The sequence below is a fragment of the Mesocricetus auratus genome, unplaced genomic scaffold (assembly GCF_017639785.1).
Source record: "Mesocricetus auratus isolate SY011 unplaced genomic scaffold, BCM_Maur_2.0 Super-Scaffold_100026, whole genome shotgun sequence".
Taxonomy (NCBI): Eukaryota; Metazoa; Chordata; class Mammalia; order Rodentia; family Cricetidae; genus Mesocricetus; species Mesocricetus auratus.
In genome coordinates, this window is record NW_024429207.1 from 15,430,837 (window position 1) to 15,445,076 (window position 14,240).

Genomic DNA, 14,240 nt, shown 5'->3' on the forward strand with positions numbered 1-14,240 from the left:
AGAGTTTAGTACAAAGGGAGAATATGCGTATTATAAGTTCCCTGATATTTTTTGTGTGTCTGTGGTTTTTTTTGTGTGTGTGTATGAACACACTTAAGACTATATATTAAACTATATTCCCTATTTGGGAAATATAACAAAAAATTAGATGGTTATCATTTTGTTTGGGTGTTCTTTTCCCCAGATATATCAGGGAATAGAAATGGACAAAGAGATTTATCACAAGGAACTGGCTGTAATGACATTGCTGACAATGTCCAAGATTTATACAAAGAGCAGCTAAAGACTCAGGCATTTAAAAGGACTCCATCCCATAGGACTGAGGGCAGGAAAATGAGCATTTCTTAGCTTGAAAGTCAGGTAATTGAAACTTATCAGGAAGGGTACTTCCACTTTGTTCCAATGGATGAAACCTCCACCTGCCACCAGTACCAGGGACAGCAAGTTGCTTTATAAACTTTGCTAATTCAAGTATTAATCTGACTCAGATAGTTTCTTGTTTTGTTGTTGTTGTTTTTATGAGACAGGGTTTCTCTGTATTGTTTTGGAGGCTGTCTGTCCAGTCCAGCCTCGAACTCACAGAGATCTGCCTGCCTCTGCCTCCCGAGTGCTGGGATTAAAGGCGTGTGCCGCCTGGCCAGATAGTTTCTTAATATACAAAAAGAATAGTGTTTAACCTGATAGTTGGGTATCCCAGTCAATTTAGAACATGAAAGTATCCAACACAAATACATCCTGTTGACTTGGTAACCTATACAGAGATTTTTAAATCACATTTAATTTGTGCTGAAGACTCTTGAACTTAAACTTTCCAGACTTTAAAACTGAGGGGAAAAGTTCCATTCATTAGAAGGTATCCAGTCTCAGTATTTTTATTTCATCACCACAAGACTTAAAGTCCTGTGTCAGAGCCCTGTTCAAGGCCTATGAATGGGCATGTCAGCCCACGTGATCACTTTTCCTTCCACATATAGTTTATCAGCAAGTACTCAAACTTCAGCCTTAAGTAAAGTTTTACATTGCCGATATTATAGGTGATCTACGAAGAATCTCTGTTGCTATTGCTGTTCACCATTAGATGGTGTCTAAGTATTGTGAAGAACCCTATACTAGCAGCTCTACATTTTATCTTTCTTTATCAGTGACTCATAAGGAAACTCCATGAGGTTGCAATAGTGAAACAGGAGTGGGAACAATAAACATTTGGGCTTCTGTGCTATGGAAGTCACTCATGCCTTCAGGGCCTGCATGGGCTTTGTCAGGTAGGTCCTCTTTTCTAGATGATAGAGTAATCTTATGCACGCAGGTTTTTGTGTTGCTCATAGAATAACCAGTTCGTGGAAAATCAGACCAGATAACTTGATAAGTCTACCAAGGTTTAACTATGAGGCCAAAAGATATTTCTAAAAATGATAATGATTATATAAGAAAGATAATATGTTTGAGCTTAAACATTAGAAGTCCCCAAATAATGGTTCATTCACAGGAGCCGACTAAAGTTTACAAGCAGCATAAACTATTTCAGTTCTGTTGCATCTGTCATGTCAAGTTACCTGGTCTGAAAAGGAACACACATAGCAGCCTGTACAAATTGTAGTTCCTTCTCCAAACATGCATTATCTCAAATTTTCAGCTTTGGAGGCTATTTAATGAGTGGGTTAGTATAACAGAACTACATGAAGATTTGATGCCTCCAAAATCCAAGGATGCACAACAAAACTTGGGATTAGCATGATGAAACAACTTATCACTGACTTTAGATACAGCATATCAATATACTGCACACTGGATCCTAAGAAAATTACCTAATCAATGAACTAAAATAATATTTGGAGTCTCATCTCATCTAGATTGCATGGGTTCAGAACAAATGTTCACCCAATTCCTTGGTTGTCGTGGAATTGGTAGCACTCAAAAGATAATCTAGCATGCCTCTATTGTGGTATCATGCTATGGATAGATAATCAATGCTCATTGCTATTAGAAACAGAGTCACTAACCTCTTCAAATATAGTCAATTAAAATCAAGTAAGGAATCTCCAGAACCTAGCTGAAAAAGTAAAAAGCCTTCCTAAAAATTATTTCTCTTGAGGGCCTGGACCCTCCACCAAATGATGTGAAGGAATTTGTTTGTCTCCCATAGAGGGTGTTACTATACCTGGGGAGATGGTGGGGGTTGGGTTGGGGGATGAGTGGGGAGCATGGGAGGATGGCAGGGTGAGGAAATGGGGGGAGTGATATGTAAATAAGATTGCTTCTAAAATAAAAATATTTAAATATTTAAAAAGGAAAAAAATTATTTCTCTTGAACCACTTTCATCACTAACCAAACTTCTCTAAAAAGAAAAATAAATAGGATCAATCTCTCTTTATCTCTCTGTCTCTGTCTCCGTGTGTGTGTGTCTCTGTCTCTCTGTGTGTGTGTCTCTGTCCCTCTCTGTCTCTGTCTCTCTGTGTCTCTGTCTCTCTCTCTGTCTCTGTCTCTCTCTGTGTCTCTCTTTCTCTCTCCTTTTTCCTCTTTTCATCCTGTTCATTTCCTCTTTGAAACAAAACATTTACTTTTCCTACAACATTTTGTGCCTGTTTGGGAAGAATGGAGAAAGGAAAAGAAGAAATTGAGGAAGAAATGAAGGAGAAAGACAAAGAGAGTGGGAGAATCGGTTTTCTGTGAAAAATTGACTCAAGTCCCAGAATCTGCATTAAGCCAATGACTATTTCTCATGGAGGATCAGGGAAGCCAAAGGTTGCATTCAGCCCACATAAAAAGTTCTTGAATCTTTTATTCTAATTCTGTAAGTACTACTCTGAGTGTCACTCTGAAGGCAGAAAAAAGTTCAGGGCCCAGAGTAAGGCAGAGAGATTTCTCTATTGCTACGACTTTTGCTCTGTGGAAGCCTAAAGGAAGTAGGTCATGAAAGACCCTGGCCCAGTCTAAACAGGCAGCTGAGGTTTATGGAAAATTCCGTTTCCCCCACAGCTGAATAGTCATTGCTATCAGAAGGGAGCTCTGCCCAGGGACACAGGCTGCCGGGTGTCTGCTGCAACCAGATGGCCAGCCCAGCAAGATTGGGCAAGCACAGAGACCTATTGTTCCTCAGATAGGGCCAAGGCCGAGACTTGAGTTCCAAGAAAAACCTCAATTGCCCTCGTTCTGAGCCCTAGCCTCATTTAAATTGCCCAATCAGGGTCCTGTTACTAGGCTTCTCGCTTCTGTACTGCGCTTTTTTGCTATAAAAGAACCCCTGAGTCCCCAGCTCGGGGCTCTCAGTTCCCGAGACTGAGACGCCCCCGGGTACCCGTGTATTATCAATAAAGCCTCTTGCTGTTGCATCCAAGCTCATGGTCTCGTTGTTCCTTGGGTTCGGGTCTCCCTTCCGTGAAAGTATCCCTATTGGGGTCTTTCATTTGGTGCGTTGGCCGGGAAAGCCTTTGAGACCCCCACCCAGGGACCACTGACCCACATCTGGGAGGTAAGAATTGTCCGGACTCAATTTCTGTTTGTTGTCTGCTGTCTGTCTATGCCTGTTCGCGCCTGCGTTTGCGTTTGTAGTATACAGCTGTATGCATTTGTATTTGGCGGCACCGAGGAGGAACTGACGGGTTCGTACTCCCGACCGCAGCTCCAGGAGACATTCTGGTAGCGTTTGGAGTCCTTAGGGACTCATCTGGGTTTGGGGTAGATGTCTAGGAATCTGCCCCGTCTGTATCTGGAGTCCTTAGGGACTCGTCTGTTTGGGGTAGATGTCTAGGAATCTGCCCCGTCTGTTTGGGGAAGTCCCGCTGGCCGAGGGATTTTCCATCCGTGTAGGGGACGAGGACGGGAGCACGAGGCCCCCGTCCCCAAGCCCATCTGAATTTTTGCTTTTAACTTTACGTCAAAGCCGCGCAGCGAAAATCTGTTTGTTTTTGTTTCTTATCTGTTCGTCCGTCTTAGTGTCGTTTGTCATCGCTCTCGAGAAAATGGGCCAGACAGTTACCACTCCGCTTAGCCTGACCCTTTCACATTGGCAACAGGTTCAGGAATACGCTCACAACCGGTCTGTCGATGCGAGCAAGAAGCAATGGATCACCTTTTGCTCTTCTAAATGGCCAACTTTTGATGTTGGCTGGCCATGAGATGGCACCTTTAACCCTCAAATTATCTTCCAGGTGAAGGAAAAAGTCATGGATCCTGGACCCCAGGGCCACCCGGACCAAGTACCCTATATAGTTACCTGGGAAGTGTTGGTCTATGACCCTCCTCCCTGGGTGCGCCCCTGTGTGCACCCAGGAGGTCCCTCCCCCTTCTCTTCCCTAACCCCTGCCACCGCCGCAGCTGCAGGCACCGCTCGGGCTGCAGCTCATTCCCGGTTCGCGTTCAGCGTCCCGGCCGCTGCGCGAAGGGCGCCCTGAGTGTGACGGCGCGACTGGCGGCGGTGCAAGGAGAGCTTCGTCTGCCTCCTTGCGGCCCTCGGTGGACCGGGTACGGACAGAGAGCGGCCGCCACGCCCCTCGCCCCGCTCCCCGGCGGCCGCTCAGTCTCTTCCGGGCGGCGCAGCAGCCTCAGCCCGCTCCGGATTCAACCGCCCTGCCTCCCCGTACGGGCCCCGATGGCCAGTTGCAGTACTGGCCGTTCTCTGCCTCAGATCTTTATAACTGGAAAAATAATAACCCCTCCTTTTCAGCAGACCCCGTGAGACTGACTGATCTATTAGAATCGGTTCTCACTACAGCGGGTCCTGGGTTCCTGGGGCAAATGGACAACCTACGCAGCTTCCAAATGAAATTGATGCTGCTTTCCCCCTTGACTGTCCCGTCTTTATCGCCAGTTGCTTGTAGCGAGTCTCCGAGGGACGGGTAAGCGATCTACAAATTTGGCCCAGGTAAGACAGAGAGTTCAGAAGGCAGAGGAATCGCCAGCCACATTTTTTTTAGAAAGACTTAAGGAAGCTTACAGAATGTATACCCCATATGACAGGGGTATACACTACCAGATGTATTGAGGGAGGCAGAACGCATTTTTAATAAAAGAGAAGCTCAGGCAGAGAGAGAGAGAAAAGATGGAGACAGAATGTCAGAGACAGGAAATTAGAGAGAGGGAGATAGCAAGGGACAAGAAGCGTAACAGAGAAACTGTTGGCCACAGTAGTCGCAGAGCAGAGACAGGATAGGTAGAGAGAGGGACAAAGGGGGCCTCACTTAGAAAGAAGGACCTTTCAGAGACCCAAACCCCCTGCCGGTCCCCCTGGAACACTCCCCTGTTGCCAGTCAAGAAGCCAGGAACCAATGACTATAGGCCGGTCCAGGACCTCCGGGAAGTCAATGAGCGGGTTGAGGACATACACCCCACGGTCCCCAATCCCTACAACCTCCTGAGTGGACTGCCACCTGACTATATTTGGTACTCAGTCCTGGATTTAAAGGATGCCTTCTTCTGCCTGCGATTACACAAAGACAGTCAGCCACTGTTTGCCTTTGAATGGCAGGATGCAGACCTGGGAATCTCGGGACAACTTACATGGACTAGGTTGCCCCAAGGGTTCAAAAATAGCCCCACCCTCTTTGATGAGGCCTTGCATCAGGACTTGGCCGGATTTAGAGTCCACCACCCTGAGGTCATTCTCTTACAATATGTGGATGACATCCTGATAGCCACCAAAACAGAGGAGGAATGCCTTAGGGGGACAGAAGCTCTCTTAAAGACTTTAGGAGACTTGGGGTATAGGGCCTCTGCCAAGAAGGCCCAAATCTGCCGGACCCAGGTCACCTACTTGGGGTACAGAATCCAGGATGGAGAACGTTGGCTAACAGAAGCCCGCAAACAGGCCATCCTTGACATCCCTCCTCCCAAGACCCCCCCAAAAACTGCGGGAATTCTTGGGAATGGCAGGTTTCTGTAGGCTATGGATCCCCGGGTTCGCGGAAATGGCAGCACCCCTGTACCCCCTCACCAAGATGGGGGCTACCTTTGACTGGGGGGAGAGCCAGGAGAAAGCCTTCATGGACATCAAGAAGGCTCTGCTCAGCTCCCCAGCTCTGGGGTTACCTGATCTGACTAAACCCTTTGACAAATTGACTTTGGGGCAGCCTTTGACTATCTATGCCCCCCCCCCGGCTATGGAGGCGGTCATCAGGCAGCCACTGGGCCGCTGGCTCACCAATGCCAGGATGACAAGGACCAAATTCACTTCAGGGCTCCGGTGACCCTAAACCCCTTCCCAACCCCGACCATGTCTGGTTCACGGACGAAAGCAGCTTTGTACATCAAGGGGGGGAGGGAGCGCACTGTGGAGGATGGAGCGGGGGCGGAAGCGCGCCGACACGGAGGAAGGAGCAGCGGGAGCCGCACGGCCCGAGGCCGGGAGCTGAGCGGAAAGCCGGCGCGGCTGCGAGTGCCAGCAGCCTCTGGTTTCTTCCGTGACTGGGTCCCACCTCTGTTAACACAGGCTCTGAAGCTGGCGGAAGGTAAGAGACTTACTGTCTACACAGACAGCTGTTATGCCTTTGCCACGGCTCACATCCACGGTGAAATTTATAGACAAAGGGGGCTATTGACCTCAGAGGGCAGAGACATTAAGAACAAAAAGGAAATCCTGGCCCTCTTAGAGGCTCTGCACCTGCCGACCTCCCTCAGCATCATACATTGCCCAGGGCATCAGAGAGGCGACAACCCAGTCGCCCGGGGAAACCGGAGGGCAGACCGGGCCCCCCGGGAGGCTGCCCTGGCCATGGGAAACAGCAGTCACCTCCTTCAAGCAGCTGTAGTCTGATTAGCAGCCTACACAAACTCACTCATTTGAGCTCCAGGAAAATGCAAGAACTATTAGCCCGGGAAGAAAATACCCGCCACCTGTTGGAAATGGAAGAAACACTAAAACAAGTGACTGAGCGATGTGACGCCTGCGTCCGCGTAAATGCAACCAGGCTAAAGCTACCCATGGGGACCCGAGCTCGGGGGCACCGGCCTGGGGTGCACTGGGAAATAGATTTCACAGACCTCTTGGTTTTTGTTGACACCTTCTCGGGATGGACTGAAGCCTACCCCACCAAGCACGAGACGACAAAGGTGGTCACCAAGAAACTTCTTGAAGAAATCTTCCCCCGTTACGGAATGCCACAGGTATTGGGGACAGACAACGGGCCTGCCTTTGTTTCTCAGGTAAGTCAGTCTGTGGCCACCTTGTTGGGGATTAATTGGAAATTGCATTGTGCTTACCGACCCCAAAGCTCAGGACAGGTAGAGCGAATGAATAGAACCATTAAGGAGACTCTAACTAAATTATCGCTTGCAGCTGGCACTAAAGACTGGGTCCTCTTGCTCCCCCTTGCCCTCTATCGTGCCCGGAATACACCGGGCCCCCATGGCCTCACCCCTTTTGAGATTTTACATGGAACCACCATTCCCTTTGTTCAGTTCTTTGACCAAGATATTTCTGACCATGCCAATTCCCCCTCTCTTCAAGCTCACCTGCAGGCACTCCAGCTGGTCCAGCAGGAAGTCTGGAAGCCCCTGGCCCAAGCCTACCGAGATCAGAGGAGACACCCTATCGTCCCCCACTCCTATCACGTGGGAGACAGCGTTTGGGTCCGACGCCACCAGGTTAAGAACCTTGAACCCTGCTGGAAGGGACCATACACTGTCCTGTTGACCACCCCTACTGCTCTCAAGGTGGACGGGATTGCTGCTTGGATACACGCCTCGCATGTGAAAGCTGCCTCCCCTGAGGATCCAAACCCAGGATGCAGGGCTCAGCGCACTCAAAATCCTCTAAAGATAAGACTCTCCCGAGTTATTTGATTGCCTTCTTATGCTTCATGCTTACCTTTCCCCTTATTGAGGGAAGTCCTCACTGAGTACTCAATATTACTTGGGTGATAACCAATCTGGGGACAGGACAGACTGCAAACCTGAGTTCCCAACTTGGGGCTCTGACAGACACCTTCCCCACCCTATATTTTGATCTATGTAATCTGGTGGGGGAAGATTGGGACCCCTGATCATTATACTTTTCGTTCTGATGTTTGGGCCATACATCTTAAACAGACTGACCCAGTTCATAAAAGAAAGGTTACAATCCCTGGTCTTGACTCAACAGTACCAGCAGCTAAAGCAAAGGGATTTCGAGATAGCAGAAACCCTTGAATGAAAGATTCCATTCAGTTACAAGAGCAATGGGGGAATGAAAGACCCTGGCCCAGTCTAAACAGGCAGCTGAGGTTTATGGAAAATTCCGTTTCCCCCACAGCTGAATAGTCATTGCTATCAGAAGGGAGCTCTGCCCAGGGACACAGGCTGTCGGGTGTCTGCTGCGACCAGATGGCCAGCCCAGCAAGATTGGGCAAGCACAGAGACCTATTGTTCCTCAGATAGGGCCAAGGCCGAGACTTGAGTTCCAAGAAAAACCTCAATTGCCCTCGTTCTGAGCCCTAGCCTCATTTAAATTGCCCAATCAGGGTCCTGTTACTAGGCTTCTCGCTTCTGTACTGCGCTTTTTGCTATAAAAGAACCCCTGAGTCCCCAGCTCGGGGCTCTCAGTTCCCGAGACTGAGACGCCCCGGGTACCCGTGTATTATCAATAAAGCCTCTTGCTGTTGCATCCAAGCTCGTGGTCTCGTTGTTCCTTGGGTTCGGGTCTCCCTTCCGTGAAAGTATCCCTATTGGGGTCTTTCAGTCACAGCCATTCACTTTGGGGAAGGCAACTTGTTTTACTCCCTATTCTGGTCAAACTGTACATCTCCTTGAGGAACTTCTCACACACCCTTAACACTCATTTTGCAAAGCAATTATTTAAAATAAGTTTAATTTTCATTCTAGAAGCCAACTTACTTCTGCCAGTATCTGGTGTTGTTTTCTCATAATAGCAAACCGCAACCAAGTGCAAGTCCACCTTCTATGTTCCCATGAGACAAGTCTGTTTTCCAATCCAGAAAATCGTCCTGATTTCCCTCTTCTTTTCCTTCAGGCTTTTATTCAGACCCTTTAGTACTGCTATCATCTAGAGTTGGGGAGTCTGTAAAATCTGTCACAACAAGATTCTAACAAGTTCTTTCAGCCTATTTTCAAATCCCTTCTGGTATTTGATGGCCTTTTCTCCTTTTTTTCACCTTCATTTCTTTCTAAGTCCTTTCCTTCTTTGTCTCAACCATATACATTTTAAACTGTGCTACTTTGTCATTCTTCTTGAGGAACCATCTATATTTACATTAAGATTTGCTGCTGTTTGTCTCATAGTGGTGATTCTCTTTCATGCAGCTGCTTTAGTTGAAATGGGCAATTTTCATGAAAGAAAATCTTAGACTGCAAAATATGTCTATCTGAAGTATTTCCCAAGCACTCCCTGTTTTCTGACAATAAGCAAGTTTTTAATGCAAGACATGTCTTTGCCAACTTCATTGAAGTGAGAAGCCAGGCAATGGGCTAGGGGTTATGTCAATGAAAAGGCTGGCTTGCCTTCAGACAAATGGGAATGTACTTTGTAAAGATGTGTAGGTTTTGTGTGTGTGTGTGTGTGTGTGTGTGTGTTGTCCCTGGAAGTATCCAAATGAAGACAGTTGTTTTGTTTCTTATCTTGATGCTGGTGGCCATTCTGTAAATCGGCGTCTCACATCTTTGTTATATCTTCAAAGATATTTTGTGCCTTTTTCTTAAAGGGACCTAAGACCCGTGTTACCCAGCTAACTACACACTTTTTCCATATGTCCATTAATTGATTTGAAGAGGTTGTCCTTGTTGTCCCTGCTGATTCTGGTGTTGTAATTTGGCTGATGATATGGGGGGAAAGATCACTGTTCACTTCTCACACCATTGCTCTATCGCCACGTGAGTTTTCCCTGTGGGCCTGGTTTTTATGTTTACATAATCCTTACTCTGGTCCAGGGTGCTGTGTGCCTGCTTCCTGGCCTCAGTGCCTTAATGCATGTATTTCTTGTATTCAATGTGTATGCCGATCTAACATAGTCACTCTTATCTGACAGGCTTGAATAGAGTTTCAGCTTTCCATTTGTCATAGGATATTCCAAAATATAAATGGAGTGTATCTCACTATTTCATTAGCATTATTTCTTTTGCTACAAGTAACAAAACATAGACTAGAAACTTCTCCAAATTATTCCTCGTATAGGTAGGTCTTAGAACATTTTTTGTTGCCATTGAGCAGAAAAAATAATCCCTTTTAAAATTTGTGCTGTGAGACTTTTATTTCTACTTTATGTTTAATCTGCCTGCCATTGTGTTGTGAAACATATTTTCATGCCATAGGTAGATATATGAATTTATGCAACTATTTGCAATCCAGGAAAACAAATGAGAAAAAATGGTTTTATGTCACTGGCTCCCAGAAGTTCAGTTCATTGTTTAGCTGTGGGTGTCTGCCTCTATTTACATCAGTCGCTGGATGAAGGTTCTATTTTCCAAACTCTGTAGCAGTGGGATTGTATGATGGCACTCCACTGATTCATGTCTAAAATATATAATTGTGAGTACATACCATGTTCATCTTTTTGTGATTGGTTTACCTCACTCAGTATGGTTTCTTCTAGTGCCATCCATTTGTTTGCAAATTTCAAGATTCCATTGTTTTTTTCCCCATTGTGTAAATGTACCATATTTTCCCTATTCACTCTTCAGCTGAGGAACATCTAGATTGCTTACAGGTTCTGGCTATTACAAATAATGCTGCTATGAACATAGTGGAACAGACATCCTTGTTGTATGAATGTGCATCTTTTAGGTATATGCCTAAGAGTAAAATTGCTGGGTCTTGTGGTAGACTGAGTCCCATTTTCCTAAGGAGTCTCCATACTGATTTCCAAAGTGGCTGCATGAGTTGGCACTCCCACCAGCAGTGAAGGAGTGTTCCCCTTTCTCCACATCCTCTCCAGCATAAACTGTCATTGGTGTTTTTTGATTTTAGCCATTCTTACAGGACTAAGATGGTATCTCAAAGTTGTTTTGATTTGCATTTCCCTAATGGCAAGGAATGTTGAGCACTTTCATAAGTGTCTCTCAGCCATTTTAGACTCCTCCACTGAGAGTTCTCTGTTTAGTTCTGTACCCCACTTTTTAATTGGATCCTTTGGTGGTTTGGAAACTTATGTCTTGAGTTCTTTGTAAATTTTGGAGATCAGCCCTCTCTCAGATGTGTGGATAGTGAATATCATTTCCCAATCTGTGGAGTGCCTTTTTGTTTTGCTGACTGTGTCCTTTGCCTTACAGAGATGTTTCCCAAGCTTAGGAGAAAGTTCTCAGTCTCTGTAACCCACCAAGGGACAAGGGGAAAACTGTCACAAAGGAAAGACACACAACTGACCAAGCACTGGTATGTTCTAGTGACCTCCCCCTCAGTTTCCAAATAGAAGAAAATACCAGCACCACTGACTGCCTTCTAATAACTATTTTACAACATGCTTCATACGTATGAGAGGGCACCAAGGGGGGTAGTATTGTTTCCTAATACAAAGCAGGCCCAGCTGGACATGGTTTAAATGTCCATCTCCCTTACAGCTATGGAGTTGAAACATTCCTCATATGTTTACTGGCTGTCTTTATCACATCTTTTGAGAAACAATATTCATTAGTTCGCTTATTGGTTGTGTTTAATTTATGACTGTGTCCTTCTTTTGAAATCTGTATTTCAGAAACTTCTACATTGCTTTTTCTGATGAATTACAAATGCTAATATAGTTTTATTTCAAAGTATACCGTTTAATTTTGAAATATTTATTAATTTTTGTTACTTTCTTATTTAATTTCCTTTTGGGTATAGAACACATTTTATATTATTTCACTTATATTTATATAAAGCATTATATGATTAAGAATAGGATCTATCTTCAGATTTTTCTACATCTACTTATAAATAATGAATATCCTATGTTAGTTGGATGGATTAATTCTATTTTTTTTCACAGTGAAAATATGTCCTGTAAGATTCAGTTTATTTGTTTAAGTACTCATACTTCCTTTCTTCCTTTTTTCTCTACCTATTAATGTAATCAGTTATATTACTTACCCAGAGAACATGTTAAACTTACCTGTATTCCTAGGATAAACTGCAACTCTCCAGAAATCACAGAAAACATCAAAAATATTCATTTAATCATTGTTTCTGTACTAAAATGGGGACACACACACAGCTGACATTGTTTGTAGAGTTCACATGAAGAGCACACAAAATCAAGTGCCCACAAAACGTCAGAAAACATCCAACACCTAAATCTAACCAAAAAGGAATTTTGCACATGCATTTTGAAAACAAACAACCAAAAAGGGCAAAAAAACTGTGACCACTTTTTTCTGAACCAAAAACAAATGAAAACATTCTTTATATATAATGCATTCAGCAAATATTAAATTTCGAATTAACACACTATAGTTTCAAATTAATAGCATAAAATACATCTCTTAAGTATTCTCACTGTTAAATACATTAGCAAATTTTTCAAAACTTTTTGTCAGTGTGTAAAACAGAGAAAAAAATGTCAACTCTAAAAGAACTTTTGGTGGTGAATATTAAAGTGATTTACATGCACAATAAACCAGAAGCAGGTATTAAATCCACACTTGTATAAGTGTATGGGTTTAACTGCAGTGTAGCATAATGAATTTCACTGTAAAATTTAAAACAATAGAACAGATACTTCATGAGGGCAGTAAAGTCGCACTGATAGCATTGTATCTCCAGACTTGACATTTCAAATCGGGCCATGAATAATTAAGTACCAGACTGTTTCATTTCCATACCTTTGTTTCTCTCCTCATAATTTCTTATTCTTATTTCTTGTTCATAATTCCAAGCATCATTTTTGCTGCTGAAATATAGCCTATGATTCTCTTTCATTGCATTTGTCAATATTGAATATCATTGTGAATAGGCTGGCTAGAAATACTTCCTGTATTCTCCAGTTTTTTATATTAACCAGAACTACTTTGCTTTGGAGAAAAGTATCTTCTGTATCCATCAAAATGGACCTGCAGCCTTGAATTGTTCAGAAAGAAAGCTCTAAGAAATGTATAACTCGCTAACAAGCATAAAATGAGAGATCTACAGAAAGGTCAGCTCTACTATGAGTCTCTTGCTGTTTAAGGAGTGGTCCTATGGGAACACAGCATGTCTTAAAGGACAGTCCCAATGTCTTTATGACTTCGAGAATTAGGGAAAAGGCTGAGAAATCCCATGATGGCATTAAGCTAAATGTAAAAGTGCCTCTGCACTTCAGGACTTAGCCTGCATCCTGTAAGTTGGGAACTTGTGCTTATTATGACATCAGGGAATACTGATTTCCAGAGTGGGGAAAATTCTTATTTACATGACAGTAAAACAAATGATATAGTGAGCCAATTCCCTACAAAAGATATTTCATGTCTGCTTGATGAAGAAAGGATCTTGAGTACTATTGTGAAAATGTTTACATGCATTTGAGTGTGTGTGTGTCCCTGTGGGCTTCACTGGTAGAATTGAATTCAGCTTTTATAAACTGCTGTTTGGGCTTCTTGTGGTTGTTTTATTGTTTTTTTAGTATTGGTTTACAACTGTAGGATTATGATCAAATATCTAATTTTAGCCCCTACTCCTCTCACAGAACTCCGAAAATATGGAAATGCTCATGTGATGATTTGTGTGGTAAGGACAGGCCCCCTCTAATTTTCTTTAGCCTGGGGAGTGTTTACAGGAATGATTCAGGCAGAATTACAGAGATTCGGGCACCATCTCCCAACCTCTTGAAAGAAGGGTGGCAGTGAGAATTGATCTTCAATCGACAGTGATTTAATCATTTATTTTTTATCAATAAAGGCTATGGAAAACCTCCAAAGGACAGAACTTGAAATTGTTTGGATGGAGGAACAACTGGGTTCTGGGTTCTCCTGGAAGGGCTGCACTCAGAGAAGTTACAAAAGCTCCCTCACCTTCTTTCCCCTATACTTAACCATCTACGTTTCTTCTCCTGAACTCTTTATCTTATACTCAATTAGAAATAAGTAACAGTATCCCCATAATTTTGTGAGCCACAGGAATTAATTGTACCTGATGAGGGCTTTATGGATGGTTGATAAATGCATGGCAAATTAACCTGGGGCTTCCAGCTGGACTCTCAAAGGATGAACAGTCTTGATACTGAGCTCTTAACCTGAAGGATCTGCCACTATCTCCAGAAAATGTCAGAAGGGAATTGGATTACAGGACACCCACTTGCTGTCCCCGAGGAGTTAATTGAATTTCTGCTGGTGAGAAAAATTTCCCTTTCCTTTACAGTTACAGAAG

The 14,240-nt window shown here is 44.0% G+C and overlaps 1 protein-coding gene across 1 annotated transcript in view; it reads left to right on the top strand.

The window, feature by feature from the left end:
• The first annotated feature begins 1,248 nt into the window (after nt 1-1,248).
• LOC121134106 (E3 ubiquitin-protein ligase Mdm2-like) overlaps nt 1,249-14,240 on the top strand; it is an 84,703-nt gene continuing 71,711 nt past the window's right edge. The window contains 5 exon segments of the mRNA XM_040731733.1: nt 1,249-1,262; nt 4,316-4,577; nt 4,809-4,862; nt 6,249-6,444; nt 13,498-13,601. Of these exon segments, the coding sequence (XP_040587667.1) occupies nt 1,249-1,262; nt 4,316-4,577; nt 4,809-4,862; nt 6,249-6,444; nt 13,498-13,601 (630 nt within the window).